General features: G+C 48.6%; 1 protein-coding gene across 1 annotated transcript; it reads right to left on the reverse strand.

Annotated features, from left to right (window-relative positions):
• Positions 1–1,916: 1,916 nt before the first annotated feature.
• On the reverse strand, positions 1,917–17,508 carry LOC144123876 (uncharacterized). The gene is made up of 2 exons (XM_077656599.1): positions 16,841–17,508; positions 1,917–2,996 (listed from the first exon to the last, which is right to left on the reverse strand). Exons 1-2 carry the CDS (start codon positions 17,506–17,508, stop codon positions 2,981–2,983), a joined length of 684 nt encoding a protein of 227 aa, XP_077512725.1. The 3' UTR covers positions 1,917–2,980.
• Positions 17,509–17,806: the final 298 nt, after the last annotated feature.

The following is a 17,806-nucleotide window of genomic DNA, read 5'->3' on the forward strand; positions in this document are numbered from 1 at the left end:
AAGTTCTTTCTAGACATAGACTGGGCGTGAACTGCTGAGAATACGCAGCGCACACAGTGATTGTCGCGTGCCGTTTTAGGTACCTGAGTGAATAAAATTGTTAATTGTTGTTGTCGTATTTGTCAGAAGCAGGCGTCCTGAGCGCCTGTAGTTCGAGAATCCAAAGGCGCAGCCATCGCCTCGGCAGGCTCCACCTGTCGGTCAGCCGCTCCTGCCAGGAGGTCGGTAAGGGATTGGGAATAGCCTTACCTTGACAGACCAAATGCCAAACCAGGGAAGGGCGGTAACTGCTGTGTGGAAGCTGCGATGGACCATGCCTGGGTAAAGGTAGAAAAGCATTGTTGAGTCTGTAGGTGACGCCACACAACGGTCTGTCGTTTGCAGAGGGAAGGATAAGGAAGGCGACAGCATTGTCGAGGCTTGGTTGAAAGAGATGAGCGGGCATCGTCGTTGTTGGGAGCGTCATCTATGTGGGCCGGGAAACAGTGGCCTCGGAATAGTTCATGTCTGCGTGCCCGAGCACCAGGATAAGTTGGAATGCAGAGTGAAGCGTCATGAAGGCCCATATGGTGTCTTCGATGAGTGCGTTGCCGCCGCCTTCCTGACTGTGCAGTCTAACGCATTTTGAAAGTTATCTCTTCACTCTTGACCTACTCGGAATAAACTCCTCTAACACGATTCATTTTCGCAAAAACGTTGCTATGAAAACATCAGGTTAGCTAGCCGAAGGGTTCCTCTGTACTGCACCGTCATGTTTGTAGCGGACTAAGTGACCACTTAGCCAGTAAAATAAAAATTATTTGTCCGTTTCAACCGGAACGAGCCTGATGACCTTCAAGTCGCGTTAGACAGCTAGTGGGGCCCCCCAAAGGTCGGTATCCTCCAGCAAAGCGCCTTGAGATGTTTTCCCACGGCACAACGTCCGAGCTAGCAGCCCGTCCGCTTCTTCATTGTCGTCTTTGAGGCAACATGTTCTCGGAACCACTGTGCCTGGAGGTCTCATTTTTCTAACGTTTCGATTCTGATGAGCCCGTCCTCTGGACAACGGTCAACTTTGGGGGTTTCCTTTCATCCATATTCGCGAATTCTGTACTGAGAATGTGCTCTTTAGTGACACTGAGTGGTGGGGCGCAGTCGCAATACTCCGCTTGTTCGTTCGTTTTTTTCATTTACAAGAAATATTCCCAACGGTAACAGAGAGCTCGTCGTCATCATCATCATCCTCCTGGCAATGCCCAAAGCAGGACAAGGGCCTCTTGCATACCTCTCCAATTAACCCTGCCCTGTGACAGCCACCGCCGCCTTCTCCCCGCAAACTTCCTAATCTCATGCGCTTACCTAATTTTCTACTGCCCGTTGTTACTATTGCCTTTTCTTGCAGTCCAGTGGGTTGCCCTTAAGGACCATCGGTTATCTTGCCTTCGCATTACATGTCTCCCTAAGCCCATTTCTTATTTATATCTTTTCCATACCTCCCTGCGTTGTCCTCAATTTAAGCTGAACCTTTTGCAGGGGCTAATCAGCCGCTTGACGAGGCCCATTAGATCGCTTGCAGGGCACATCAGCGTAATAACAGATTAAAGCATGTTGACACAATCAGTAAGAGCAGGATGAATCAGTTTAAAATATCTAACATACTTGTTTGCAGTGCCTCTTGTAAAACTAATAACAGAAATATTGCATTTAAGATAAAAGTGTACAGTACCATTATACAAACAATAGTATAAAAATGCAATTTGCATGATAATTGAGCTCGACATTTCACTATACATAAACATTAGATAGACATAACGCAACACAACTACGTTGAAACACGAAAGAGCACAAAAATACTTTATTGCTGGCTTAGCAAATGTGTGTTTAACGATTTAAGCCTAAAAAGAAACGTTCTGTATTGACTGAGAGCAGACACCAAGTTGTGAGTTGTGTGCGTATATGCTTTGAGTACCAAAACGCACTGATTTATTCGCGCGAGTTGGTCTCCGAAATCTGTGATGAGGGCATTAGGAGATAGTGGTCGTGCAGGGAGATAAATGGTGGAAGGAAAGGTACTGATGGGAAGAGGAAGGGTAGTAGGTATGGGAAGAGGAGGAAAAGTGATGGGAAGAGAGGAACAGTGGTGGGAAGCGAGGTTTTGAGGATGTAGGTGTTGGGAGCACAGGAAGGAGGAGCGGCTGCCCATCTTACCAGTGGCGACAGCTGCTGGGAGCCCCGAGCCGGAACTTCCGAGATGGGGCCTCGACACTTGCATGTCTTGCGCCGACTTGGCTGCGACACGGATTTTGGCTGAGGGTGTAGGGTGCGGCCAGGGAACGGTTGCAATGGCGCCGGGCGCCCTTAGGTGAATTCGGCTTCTGCTTATGCATTCGTGAAACTGTCCGTCCGGTTGCTCTGCTGACCGACACATAGCCTCGTTTGCGGAAAGCTTCGACTGCTGAGAGCCCCTGTGCAGTTCGCGCAGGTCAGGGAGCAAGGGTGAGGTGCTCCTCACTGGGTGAGTTGGACGCTGCAATTCGGGCAGCCTAGTTGCACGGTTTCGAGCATATGTACACTGCAGCCTTCTGGGAGCCTAGGTTTTGCAGTGAGGGTGCACACTATAGGGGATGCCGCAGAATATTCTTACCCTTTGAACGTTGTTATGCTGACGGCCTTGTCGCGCTCTATCGATAATACGTGAAAGATCTGGGATCCTGGAGGGCCCAAGTTCACAATGAGTTCATGTTGAGTGTGCTGGAGTCGACACCAAACACCGTTTTTTTTTTTTCAGGCTGGACTCAGAAGCAGGAATTTCGCGAAAAGCACCGTTGATTATTACTGGGGTGTTTGAAGCATCTTTTTTTTTTTGCACGACAGAGGAGCGGAGACGACGAACCAGGCAAAGTTTCTCCTTTTCAAAGCTCTTCCTGAGTTTCAGCGTACACGACATCAGTGAGGCCGGCGGCTTGTCTTATCATCGTCATGCTCTGCACAGGACTCTTGTTCAGAGGTAGATGTTCCTGCAAACGGAAAACGATACTGGGTGAATTATAACACATGCGCGCGCAATTATCGTTGCGCAGTAAAAGCAGCCAAAACCCTGTCTTCACAAAGTAGTACTCGCCGCACAAAAAACACAAAAACACACAAACACAAAGCACAAACCCAATCCACCCGTGATACAATACTGGTGGGGTCGAGGTCTTCTATCGACCACAACCTCGGTATTTTGTGCTCTAAATACTTCGGCATACGACCGACAGTCATTAGCACCATGACGCACAGAAAATGACGCATAAAGATACTTGAGGGCAGTTAAGCTCCATCTTAAGTGTAGGACGCGATAGCGTTACTGAGTTAATGCCAATATATGCGGAATGGGCCATTCTCGTCATTACATTCATCGAACACTGGAAGCCCTCATACCAATCTTAGTGCAGTGGTGCAGCGGTTAAACAATGCGCCACTGCCCTGCGATGGCAGGTGCTGCCACCGGTGGAGCTTGTGCGATCCAGGTTGCCCTTCTCGAGCAACCACTCGCGAACAATCCTGAATTGAACTGCCACCTGCAACGGTGGGCAATTTGCTCACAATCCTGTGGGCAAGTTGTGTTGACGTCACAAGTTCACGTGACTTTGCGCCCCTGCTTCCTCCAAGAAGTAGGGTGGCCTAGTTGGCCACCTTAGCCCGGCCCAGCCGACGACGATGCAGGATTTTCTGCAGAACGGGGGCCCTAACTTACCGCGTTAAAACGCTAACAGAAGCGACAAGAAAAGAAAGTTGAACTGTATTTACGCTCTGTAGAAACTGTAGAAACTGTAGAAACTAGTAGAAACTTCCCGCAGCTTCTCGGGCTGCTGCGCATGCTACCTGTGTTCTGCCGCTGCGTTAGTCACGTGGCACTACCGGCGACCTCATGATCCGTCGGCGTCTGCGAGGGCGTGGGGACTGCAGTCCGCGTTAAATGGTGGAGCAGCCGTCCGTATACATAGCGGCCGCAGTCCCCTCCCACTGGAAATTCTCAGCTATGGAACGAGAAAAACAGCTCCTTTACCGATCGTACTGCGCAACGGCGAAGCAGCGAGTCTGCGCGAGAAAAAACCATTGGCGTGGGAAGCGGCGCTCGGAGTGCGTTCTGCGTTGTACGTTTTGCCGCTAGTGTGAGCGCGGCATTCCTCAACTGAGAATAGGCAATGGGAGGCGACAGCGTTCATTACGTAAGGACGCCTGCATCACCATCTAGTGCCTGTTGCAGTCCCATCGCGCTCGCTTTCGGCTATGGAGCATGAAGTGGCTGGTGATCTCACGTGGCTAGCACACCACGAAAACGCAGGTAACGTGAACATCACTCCGCTGAGCTGCGGGATGCCGAGCATGAGACGCCTCATAAGCGTGATAATGTAAATGTAAAACATTGAATAGATATGTAACAAAGCCCTCGAAATCTTGTCTTTCTTGACCACCCCTCCAGGAAAAAAAAAACGTTCCAGAGTCTCTGCTACAAGAGAGTCCTGAGCGGATAGGCATAGCACATCATATTACCGAAAAGAAAACGATTACTCATCTCTGAGAAATAATATTCACAAAAAAACTGCGAAAAAGCTCCCGCTGTAAAGAACATCAACGGTTAACGAAGCCCTCAAATGCAGCCGGATGAACTATCGGGGACCAAAGTCACTGACCCCTTTCCAAGTTCGGAAGAGTGCCGGACTTGTCGCACTGCATGCGAGCGCCACCTGACGACGCACACCTGTGTCGACAGCGGATCATGTAGTGCGGTAAAGTCCGCAACTTGGAAGGGGGTCAGTTACTTCTGTTCCCGATACTACTTTCATTGACTTTGAAGTGAGATCAGTGGCGTTGTCCACCCTAAATCACTTAAAAAATTAGCAAGCAAAACATGATGAGCAGGCTTATCATCTTATCATCAAGCTATCATGAACAGTTATCATTTTCCAGCCCTTTCTATGCAAATAAATCTGAAATATGCGGGAAAAAGTAGGAAAATGCCCGGCCGTATCACCAACATGCGATGGCCATTCACTAGTTGTGACATGCGATGTTATTTCTGCGCACAAGCTTCAAAAAATGCAAAAGTAAGACAATATGACGCAATAAGTACATTTCCTCGGAGTACTGAACTCCAGGACGCCCGAGAACCCAGACATCTCCTGTCGCCTCTCGACCTTCCACTCATAGGCCGCCCACAAAAACCAGTCACAGTGACCGCACTGCACGACACAGTCCTGGTTACTTCAACTAGGAGAGAAATTTGTACTGCAGCCAGGGGATCATGCTAGCAGAAGCACCCCTCTCCCCAAATATACGTACTACGTGCGGAATGCGCCCGCGCAAGAGCCGCCTGCAGGGACGCCGTAGGGGATCGCCCAAGAAGCAGTCTGCCGGTGGGGCGGCCGTATTTCTCGGCACTGCAGCCGAGTCGCAAGGAAGCCGCCGGTTGTCAGCGGATGATGGACAATGTGTGGAAGCGGTGGTGGAGCACGGGGCAACAGAGCGCAGCTATAGCCTTTCTCGGCCGACTCTGCGCTCGCCCGGCTGCAGACCCGACAGCGTCCAGGTGCGGCCCGACGGCCGTTTGTCGCTGGCGGTGTCATGCCCCAAAGCCTGACTCGTTCGTTGCAGGTGGTGTTGACTGCTCTTGCTTGCTGGTCTAGCTTGGGCAACTGGGCTGTGACCCAAAGCATGCGGGAAGAAGACGTGACGCCGGCCGTGTTGATGGATTTCCACGTTTCCCGTGCAAAATGAGGCCCAGTATGACATGTAACTGCACTCTAAACAAGACTACGCCCACGTGAGAGTAAAAAGGGAGTAGGCTGTCCACTAGTGTACTCCCATTTCTAAAAAGGGAGTGCGCTAGAGGACAGCTTATTTTACTTACACTTCTTTCTTTTTAGAGTGTGCCTAAACTTCACTGATCATTCGCAAATGAAGCATTTGCAGCTGCAGCAAGCATATCCGCGTCGCTGAGGAAGTCGTTGTTGAAGGGTATAGAACTGCACCAAATCAAATCAATTTATTTTCCCATCATGCACTACACATGGAGGGGGTGTAGGAAAAAGCTGCCGATGGGGTGCTTGACGAGTCTGCAAACCTCGGGTAAAACAGATATCTTCGACGGCAGCTGAAACCACAATGCCGAGAGGTTTTTTATATTATGCGTTGACATTATAGCGTCCAGGCATACCAAATAGGTCCAGCGAGAGGCTTGGACTGGCGTTTTGTGGAGTGCAAGAATGGGTATGTGCGGTAAGAAGCACATAGTTTCATACATTTGCACTCACCTTGGACTCTTTCTGCCACTGCCGCTTTGAGAGCTATGGTCCCCTAACTTACTTGCTTAATTATAGTTTGTTACGTTGTGGTGTTTCTGACTGATATCCGGGAGGTAGGATTGCACCATTTGTCCAGAAGCGGGTATAGAACTGACTTCAACCTAAGAGCAGTGTGAGACAAGGGTTGAACGGAATACTGTGGAACGGGTAGTAGCTCTTTACCAGAAGACTAATGCGGAGCACTGTGTTGTTACATTTTATTTGTCGCCTCGCAAAAGTTCTCGTTCTTGGACACAAGATCCATCAACACATAGGCACGTCACTAGTGCGTATATCTGTACGCGCATTCCTTGCGTGTTCACCCACGGAAACACAGTCGTTGATTAAGGTGTCCTGATGACCTTCGGTCGACATTGCATTCTGTTAGATCGCCTGAAAAATATACTGGAAAGCTGGCTGCAACATAAAGAGCACTGGCATGGCTCCGTGAAGGGGCCTCTGGATAGATGCCGCCACTGACCCAGTGCAGAGACCTCTGTAGACGTCTTGTGTGTAGAATAACAACGCTCACCGCGCACCACTGCATGCCCTTCACCGCGGTAGAATGTCCCCGCGCGGGAGGTGTTCTTTTTTGCTTAGCACTGCGCAGTAATGCACACGGCGCGACAAAATCTTGCTACATTCAACGACCGCATGCGTTGGTCGATGAAAACAAAGAAACCGGCCGCAACCGACCACGCGTCTCGGTCACACTCCGCGGGACGGGCGCGCAGAGGCGAGGGAGGGAAACGCGCCGAAGAAACAATTACCGTTACGAATCACTCGGGGTCTGCGTAAGCCGATCAGTCTTCATGTGCCGCCCGCCGAGAACGACGCGGCGGACGGTGCGAAAAAGAAGGGGGATCGCGGCCAGGAAGGTGAGCGACGGAGCTGGAAATATGACGGGGAAGGCCTGTCAGCCGCGCCTAATCAATGGACGCCGACACGGTGGGGGGCCGCCATGATGGATTCGCCCGCCGGGAGCAAGGACGGGCACGAGTCAGAGGTGGCTTTAACCAGCGCTGGGAGCAGTTGGGAAACAAACCTGCAGCACCAGCAGCGGCATCGCCATCAGTACCGCCAGGAGAAATAGCGGCAGCTCGGCAACACCAATACCACCGCGCACAGTTGGGCGTTCTGCGGAAAGTTCCGTGGTTATGTCCTTCCCTGGACGCCCACTTCCCCGCAGGGTGGCAGCACTGTGGCTTCGTCGACGAGGGCGCTCGTTTGCTACCGCACGTGCGTGAGCTCGACGGTAGCCCATCGGTGCTGACCCTTGGCCCTGGCCGAGGAATTAAGCTAAGTGCCGTCGGAGTCGTTCTCCCGCTTTTACCAGCAGATTGGTCGTTGTCGTCCGCGGGAAACTGCAGCGCCCGAGGACCTCGTTTGCTCGCGGGGGGTGAGAAAGTGATCGCCGGGAGAGGAAAAGGGCGGACGGGCCGAAATCCATTAGTTCGCGCGCGAACACTCAGTCATTGCCAGGTGTCAATTTGGGCCGTGATTTGTAGCCGTGGCCCGGGCCCCTCAACAGCAGTCGCTGTCTCCACCTCTGTCCTTTTTACCTCTCATCTTTATTTTCGCAGCAAGTCTAAAACGTCAGCCTTGGACCAGGACCAGAGGAAAGCAAAACTTTATTTTAATGTTCTTCGTCGTTCAGGGCAAAGAAAACGCGGCGGCAGTTGCCACCACGACAGACGGCATGGAGCTGTTCCTGATTCAATTTTCTTGCTTAGTGTATCAAAACGTATGTACTCATTGGGTTCGATCGATCACAGCAGTCGTTTCTATGGCATATCAGCTATAAGCAGCAGTCACGCTGGAGGGCAATCATGTCTTCTGTTATGACGAAAAGATGAGCCTAATCAAGCACCACGGAAGCGCAGTTTCTCACTGCTTCATATTAAAGCGCATTATTTAAATATCAATACGCGAGCTAACAACTTAGGAGATCGCGTAGGAGTTTCAGTAGGAAAACTTTATAACACGGAATGACGCCGCAGTGGCCACAGTCTTCTAACATCAAGCATTGCAGCAACTGCAAGTTTATACGCGCTTACGTGCAAACACGGAAGTCGTTAGTCGCATTGCGGTGCCTTTTTTAAGTACTTAGTTGTCTTGTTTCTTGGCTTACGTTGGGATATGCCGTCTTTCCTCATCGTGCTCTCGTGATCAGGACTTGCTGAATTGAACCTTAATGTCCTGGATAACGATCACAGTGCGGTGTACAGGTAAGCAAAGAGAACAGAGCAGCTGAGATGACAAATCAAATCAGAAAAAGGTGCTGATGCTCGAAGAAGGCGACCCGAATGGCGCCATGTGAAGACATGCATTGTTTATTCCTGACGCCATACACTGTTGCAGCAGTAGCCGATGACACGCGCATTGTCATGGCCCCTCTCAATAGGCACTGTCATTCCGGTTTTAATGACATTCTTAAGACTTGATCTCGGTCAGTCCAGGAGAGGTGCTACTCTTTCTAGCAGGGTTAATTTATTCATCTCATCAACCCTATCAGCACGACAACGTTAAATTGAAACATGCAGTTAAACGTCTATCTTACCTGCCGATCCATCTCTGCACATTGGTTACTTCATTCCGATATTTCATATAATTCATTTTATTTTTATTTGTTTGTAACATTCTTTCAGGCACAAACGGTCTATGATAACAGGGCAAAAGGCAGATGCTCTCTGCCTGACGAGGTCCCTGTCACCCATACAGTGCTCAGATATGTACAAAGGATTACAACATTATGCAACATTATACATCGTACAAGTGCTCACGTAATAATAAAAAAAATGACATCCAATACAGAGTTTATTTGGTTTTCAAAGCACGTATGCTTAAATGCTTTGAAGTGGAGAGTATGAAAATTTGAAAGGCATTTTTGAACCTTTTAAATGGTCTACGTTGCTGTGATATGTCAAGAAAAATGGGTGTGTATTTAGAAAATTATGGATTAAATACGTCAGTGTTTGTGTGCCATAGCTTGTTCTTATGACAGGTAGTGTAAAGACGTTCTTTCGAAAGTGGTAACGTGTAGTATTGGGCAGGTGCAAGTTTGTTAACAGTGATGGATTTCACATGATTTCGTTCTTAATATGAGTAGCAAGTTTCAGCTCATATAACTGGTTTATTTTTAGCACATTATGTCTTAGGAACACCGGTGCCGTATGTTCCAGCCGCACAAGGTTTTAGATGCATCGCAGAGCTCGTTTCTGAAAAACGATCAATTTGTCATGATTCGACTTAGACGGTAGACGGTAGTTGTTTATATCATCACGCCGACCTCCTTTATGTATCACTACAACTTTGGCTATCTTCGTGCTATCAAGAAATTCACCGCTAGCTAAAGCTTCATTACAAACATGACGTAAAGGAGCCATAAAATATCAGCAACAGCTATGATCGGCTCGTTTTTGAAGTCATAAACCCCAACTGCTGTGCTCTTTTTAAGGACGCAAGGAAGGACCTAACTTCAGTTTCCGTGCAGGGGTTCAGAAAAATAGGATTCGGGCTTTCAGCACACATACAGTTTTCTCTTTCCTCTTCGGTGCCACTAGAGTGCGAGTGCACACCAGCGTTCAAAGAATGGTCATTAAACTTTTGCGCTAGCGAAGTATTGCAGTATTCAGTACAATTAAGCATGCAATCGAGAACGGCCTTATATGAAGCTCCAGCGCAGAGTTGAATTTAATTTTGTAACGTGCGGATCATTTGCTGTGAGTTTCCAACTTTTCCATTAGGAAGCAATACAGCGGAGCTATAGCCTGTCTCAGGCCAGCAGGGAGACGTCGAAATAAAAGGTCGGAATGGCGCCCCAAACTTAAATGAGTCAAAACTGAAAGCGAAGCGGGTTGGTATAAGTTCATAAATTTCACCTTTCTCTAGTGTTTCGGTTTTGTTTTGCACTTCGTCCTTGTACAAACGAGTCTTTACGTGTGTGTCGCGCTTCGGTAAAGTAGTATGCACATCAAATTTCGGTTGCATGCTTTTTTTTTTCTCTTTGCAATGACCCGTACTACATTAGTATACATGATTCACCATCTGCTCTTTGCCTACGACCACTAAATAATTTATAATCGCATTTCTTTTTTCGTTTGGTTCGGTTTTGGCTTCAACAGCCAAGTGGTGGTTATGACGTCAAAGGTCCGTATAGGTCACGTGAAGCATCAGAAAAACTGCGTTGCAATCATTGCTCCTTCCCTCGTCGTGTTTCGGCTCTTGAGGCAGGCTGGTTTCATCGTTGTAGTGAATTAAAACGACGAAACAGAGATTATTTGTACTGCCAAGCACCTGACCCGCGCCACCTCCGCGCAGAGCAGAGAGGACGACAAAGCAGACATGGCGGCGTAAGGAGCGCTCGGGCTGGGCAAAGTTTCAGGGGTCCCCCTCTACGTCTGCGACTATCCTTCTTCTGGATGGTGACCATATGGTAGTTTTTCTCATGTTTCACGTCACCTATAAGGGCCTGCCTTTATAAAAATGGTCCATAGACAGTCTATAGACTATGTTGCCTTGCTATAGATATTTATTTTTGTCTATTCATAGTCTATACACTGCCCATAGACAAAAGTCTACTATAAGTGCATGGCCATAAATCCATAGATTGTCTATAGATTGCCTGAAGGATTTGTATCGCCTATAGACTGTTATCTACGGTTTGTTTATAGAGAGTCTAAAGACTTTATAGACAGAAGTCTATGGACAGTCTATAGACTGTCTAAAGATATTTTTGTAAGGGTGACGTTATAGCCATTGCTCGTCTGTTGAAAACGAAACCGGTGAGAGAAGAAATTATATTATAAATTATTATAAATTATTTATCCGTCGTAGTGGAATACCACGTGATGTATATCAAATCCTTACGTACCTTTACAAAGAAGAGAGCACGCAACTAAAAATTAGGTGTCTATACTCATTTATGTATGTCCAAAAAGCAGCTACATCTCTCGGTGGCTATAGGCCTTCAATAAAGGGAGATTTACGAGCGCGGACTCGCTCGCGCACGACCCTCTTGGAGCCGGCATAAACTACGAGTCACGCAAAATGCTCTCCCCTTTGTGCGACAACTGTCCATCACGACGGAGCTGCGACAGTCGAGGCGCGAGCTGCGGCTCTCTCATGAATAAGCAGCACGGACCGCCGTCAGCGGAGCCGCAGTACTGCGTTAGGCCTAGACGTAAATGGGCGGTCACGGCGACCCGGGTACACCGACGCGATCTGCGTGCTTTGAGCCCCGCTGTATGCCATTATCGGTCTGTGCCGACGCCGTTGGGTGCCGGCAAATGGAGCCGCCTGCGCCACGGAGTATAGACGTATCGAATACCACAGGGAAAGTTTAGGGCAGCCATGCTAGCAGCGCACTAAGGATGAGGCACAACAACAAGAAGTACGACGGGACAAGGCGCTGAAATATCAACATTTATTTTGAAAGACGAGGCGGACCAGTAATTAAAAAGTGCCCGATCAGGCCACGCCACGTGACCGCGAAAAAAAAAAACGAAAGATGACGCAAAAACTACAGGTGCGAAGAAGCGAGGGCAAGACCTCACGTCTCCAAGAAGGGAAATGCAGAATCAAAACAAGGCAAAAATATATCTTCCTACAAAGGAAACCAACTCAGGTAAAAAATTTGCGCAGCCCAAACTTTCAAGAAGGTCAACCAAGCACAAAAAACCAAACCTAGAGCCACCTGGAAGGCAAAACATATCGCTGAAACTATGACTATACGCAGGATGAAAAAACTTGATGAGCACGGATAAGCCAACACCAATACTGGTCCGCCTCGTCTTTCAAAATACGTCGCACTTCTTGTACTTGTGCCTCCTCCTTAGTGCGCTGCTAGCATGGATTTTAACCAACTAGCCCAACAACAATATTGCTTTAACGCACCGACGCTCATTAAAGACGCTATTCGGTTTATTTCGTTAGATGAAACACCATTTCGATAAGGACATAGATAATTCGACAGTACTTGAACCTGGAAAATTCGGTGAAAATGTGCACGCCTCCGATTCTCAGCTTCTTTAGAGTGTCCAATAATTTGTAAGAATTATCAGTGTCCGTTTGTACTGTGCAATGCTGTCTTATTAAGATAAGTGGGAAAACGAGGGCTGGACTTGAGACGGGTGCCACTACGTTGTCCTGCTCGTTAAGTGAGTGCCTTCAACCACTGACGTGGAATTACAGGCCATATGAGGCGATATTTATCTGCTCACGTCATGCACATGTTTGCATCTGCCGCACGCATACATCATAGCGACCCTCAGCAGTGGAAGCCCTGCAGACCTTATCAATTTCTTCCGTGATTTCAGGATTTCAGCGGCCGTGTGTGTCTTTCACTGTGGCTGTCCCCTGTCTTGTGCCTTGCTTTGTGTATCCACCATTCAGTCTTGATTTCGTCAACCTTGTGAAGGAAGGACTAAAGGTCGACCTCAGCTGAGAGAAAAACGGTCCGATGATCGATGGCCTGGTATCTGAAGCGTGAAAGCCGGCTGTTCACAGCCGATCTGCAGCCGAGGTGAGTCAGTTTCAATTCGCGTACCCCGCTACTAGAAGCGACCGCGCACGCCCCTATAGACAATCATAATCGGCGCAGAAATATTAGCTGTGGTTTAAATACTGTTCAGACTGGTTAGAGAGCAAAAGCTCTGGTGTATCAGGCAACAAGACGCGGCTTGGCGTCTGTTACGTTGAGTGCGTACCGTACAACTGTCAGCATTGGAGCTCGTCGAAGCGCCTGCGTCTGCATTCCTGTCCATGTCGCCGCCGTCTGTGGCGAGAGCAGCCTCGGTAGGCACCATTTCAACGCACCGATTGTCGCCATGCTAAGTCACATGACTTACATTGCGTTATACCATATGTGACGTCATCCGTTAACCCTCTGTTATTCTTACAAGTCGTGAAATTCTTTTTCAAGGTCAAGCTGAAGGTCACGCCAAGTGTTTAGCACTTGTAGTTATTCGTTGCTGTAGCAAAATACATATCAACATATCAACTTACATACATATCAACTTATTAATTACGAAAATTAATCTGTCTAATTAGTGTTACTTACTTAGGCTAAGCTTCCTGTATCCAGTGATGTATACGTGTGGACATTTTTATGTTGACTACAGATTATGCTCATTGCTGTGCTAAGACGTCATCATGGTTAACCACACTAACTAGTACATGCCTATATACTATCTTAGTCTAGAGATCGAGCGGAGCTACGCCGCGGCGAAGCGCGCTCGGTGCAGCGGTCACCTAGCTGTTTCTAGACGCATATCCGGTTGCTAGGGACGCCGTTGCTAACCGCCTGCTACTCCGCTCCATGCTCCGGAAACACGCAGCGAAACTTTGGCTCGGACTAGTGTAGTAGCTACAGATTTCACTCTAAAGGTAATATATGCTTCCTATACCTTCCGGATTGTTGTTTTGCGTGTATGTAATGCACCAAAGTCATTTATACACAGTAAAAAAAAAATGCACACTTAAAGCTTCCACGCCAATTACTGCGCCCTTTCAACCCCCTTACTTTTTCCTGTTTTTTAGAGTGCGCTCAGCCCGTTATCACCTTTAATGCACTCATGCACCTTTCAAAGGTGCACGGGTGAAAGGGTACTGCAGCTCATTCGAGGTCAACGGCGCGTAAGACGGCGGGAAAACTCGGAAGGCGAAAATCTGAATCCATTGAATTTTATTTTAATGCCTTACGTAAGAGGTATTACATGAGGGGTGGGGCAACAATAAATAATTATTGTTTATATTTAGCAGCCGTCTCTGCGAATACAGAATGTGGGAGGCTCGCGGCTGGACATCACTAAAAGTCACAGGCCTGTTATGATATTGTAATGCGAGCGATCCATCGCTAGCTGGCTTGTGGTCTTGTAGAAAGAGACATATTAGAGTTGATATTTTGTAGTGGATTATCTAGCTAACCACTATGCCACCGCAGCCGTGCCAAAATGGTTAGTGCATCCCCCTGTATGTGAGAGGTGCTGGGCGCGTATACGTCGGAGGTACGTTTTTAAGGTTTACAGTTTATGGGATTTAAAGTCCCAAAACGACTCAGGCTATGAGGGGCGCCGTAGTGGACGGCTCAGGAAAATTTCGACAATTGCAACAGTACATGGGACTCAAGCGTATAGCCTCCATCGAAATGCAACCTCCGCTGCCAGGATCGAACAGGCGTGTTTCGGGTCAGCACCCTATAGAGTCATAACCACTGAGCCACCGCGCCGCGAGGCATCATTTTCCTGGAGGGCACCTGAAGTGCAGTTTCTCCTGTCGGTGCTTGACAGCGCTCTTGTAGTGGACGACGACGTCAACGTTTAAAGAAGCAAAACTTATTCAAGAACTATGAACAGCTAACGCTGTAACCACCGGGCCCACCACAGCGGGGGGCGTAGGGGTAAAGCTTCCGCCTCCTGTGCGGGAGATGTTGGGTTCTTTGGTGAGAGACGCGTTTTTACCGGTGGGTGCCCGGCGGTGCGCCCTCCGAGGGTGCCCTGAGGGTTATCCGGAAGTCATCGGCAACGACGCCACTTTTTTAGGCAAGAGCCGTGAACAGCTAACGCTGCACAAGAAAAAGCGACGCCGACCAAAAGGAAGATCAAATGACGTTTCGGCTTCTTTACTGGTGCTTTGTTCTCAGTGAATGGAAAACGTAGTAGCGTTGGTTTAAGTGCAGGCATGACGGAATCTAGAAATTTTGAGTTCACAAGGTGGTAGGTTTCCCTCGTTTAAACTGAGGGTGTGGTGCGCTTTCGTTTGTATAATCTCTTCGGGCCAATTGCAGTAAAAAGTAAAAAAATAAAGTCACACAAGTTTAGCAGAAGGCGTCTGCTATGAAGATCACGCTGCAAGGAAAATACAGCGGCTTCATAGTGTGTCATCGCCAAAGACTCCTGAGTTCAGCTTCATGCCAAAGAGGATGCTATCCATACGGGCCCAGGCCACAGAGGTTATGCAGTCTTGGAAGCGAGCTCCATCTGCCGGTTGGACAGAGAGAGGAAAAAGTGGAGACGTTAGACAGTACGTTCCGGTTCGTTTCCTTGCCCTGGGGAAAGGGAATAGTCGATGGAGGACGTAAGTCACTTTGGCAGTTCTTGTGGCTGCGGTGACACAGTTATTTCTGCCACTCTTTCACCTATAGCTGCCCACTGCTAATTAATCGGGGGGTACCACTGCTGCAGAGACAAAAAGCAAAGATTCTTCTTTAAGAGGGTGCTTACAGAGTGCAAAATGGTAGAGAGTTTACTGACGACATTCGGTAAGCTTGATTACCATGTAGGCTTTGTATAAGTAATGACAGACGCAACCTACTTCATACACATGCGTAAAATAATAGACAAGAACGCGATTACAGTTCTAAGCAGAATAAACAATTAACACCTCAGTGAAGCGCTAACACTGGACAAAGTGCAGAGGAAGGTTCATAAAAGAATATTCCTGCATAATTAATTTTAAACTGCTGAGTATCAGGGCTTTAATTGCGATAAACTTCGCCTGGCATGCTTGTTATGGTAACCCTAACCATTTGGGACTATATCGATGCCATCCGAGCCATCCGTTGTGTCGCTTTGGGTTTCTTGATTCAGAATGAATGCGGAAGGTGCGCTAAAGGGACAATCAACCGATTTTTATCGGCTATACTTCATTGCCTGCAATCAAAAGCTTCTTGATCTAAAAAAACATACCCTGTTATAGAGCTAGAAACAATTCACAGCAATCTAAAATGTTTTTGTTTTCCACGGAGAGCCCTCTTTTATTTTTGTATGCGGCATATATGCAAAAATTGTCATTACAGACGCGGCGACTGCCCGCATCCTAGGCGGTAATGAGCGTGACAGACTGGGGCACATAAGTTTGCTTAGAACTACATTTTAAAGCTCTAAGGCTGTTTTAAAAAGATATCACTAGAATAAGATAGCTGGCATTTGTCACATATATCACTAACCGTATTCTGTCGGTATCAGCAATGCTGATGACAGCGACAGCGCAGCAGTCTGCCTTTTCTTTAAAACGTGGAGGGAAAGGAAGGTTAAACATTCGAAGACGCGGTGGCTTGATGCGAGAGAAAAGTACAGGTGCCTGAAGTGTCTGCCGACAAAAAGCACGCTACGTACTGTTCTCAGTCAAATTCGTAAAATGCAGTATATCTGCTCCTGGGGACATATTCCGAGTGCCAGTAGAGCAACAAAGTTTGAAAGCACGCCTCAAGGGTCGATCTAGCCTTGCTTTCATCTGTGGATGTAAAACATTAATTACTAAAGAAGCCGCTATTGTTACCCTGCTTCCTAGCACCACATATCGAGACCTACCATAATCTGCTAATACCTGTTTACTCGTCTCCGTTATGAATGGAAGAACTGCTGGTTTGTCATATTTGTGGCGGTTCACGCTCGTTAAACACTAAGCCAAGTGATCCGAGACTTGGATCCGCTTTCATGCTATGCGGGCTTACGGCTTCTTTAGGTTATCATCTCTAGGTTCACTTCGACACCAACAACAGTGGACGCCGCTCAGAAGAGCTCGCCCCTTGCCTGAAGGGTTGTGGCCGTCGTGGACGCAATGCGAGCCCTCCCGGAGATCGCCGGAAGTGTCCAAGCCATCCAGAAGAGCGACTTCTGCGCAGCGGCATCCAGGCGGTGGGAGTCCCATGCGTGCACAGTTTCAGTTGACCCACGGTGGACGACCTTGGCGGTTCGACCTTGACAGCAGTCTCGCCGGAGGCTGCCGTCCAGCCAACGCTTCGCTGCCAGGCCGAGAAGGGCCAGGCGCAGATTCCAGCGCGGCTGGGCGGCCGCTGCGGCGCGCGACTAATCCTCCGGGAACCGCTGCCATCCCGCTTGTAAGCCGCAGTGGTGCGCGCGGGGGCCACGCCGTTACCGCCGTGGGACGCCGAGTGACGCACCTCCCGCTCCTCGGAAGGGCAACGCGGCGGCCCAGAGACGTCCTGCCCCCTTTCCCCGAACCTGTCACTGTTCTCGCCCCTGTCGCGCTTTTTGCCCAACGCCTCGGGAGGGGAACAACAGCGGCAACCTGTTTCTCCGAAGCGTCGGAGATTCCTTTCCCTCGCCTCTGCGAGGATCTGTCGCTCGCCGATCGACTGGAGCCAGGGACGCTGCGAGAAGTCGCGTTTGGCTCCACGCACGGATTTCTGAAATGTGGTGCGGGCGATGATGCGGAACGCTGTCAAGCCGGCGCTCATTTTTGATTGCTTAGCGAATACAACGTCGGGAGCAGATATACAAGGAGCAGTCAGGAAGTAATCTTATTACTCACTCAAATAAAACATATAGGATACTGAGGATGAAATGTGCTATGTCAAGTTTCAACACAGTACCAATAGCGCGTTAAACGCAGTTGCGCCACCGCGTCACCGATGTCAAGATCACAAAAGAAAAAAATTCTTCAAGTATACCTTACGTACACCGCTTCTTACACGCCACCGTTCGTGCTGAAGACACTACCACCGCCGAGGGATTACGCCGGGTTCGGAACGCACT

This window comes from Amblyomma americanum, chromosome 3, assembly GCF_052857255.1.
Source record: "Amblyomma americanum isolate KBUSLIRL-KWMA chromosome 3, ASM5285725v1, whole genome shotgun sequence".
NCBI lineage: Eukaryota > Metazoa > Arthropoda > Arachnida > Ixodida > Ixodidae > Amblyomma > Amblyomma americanum.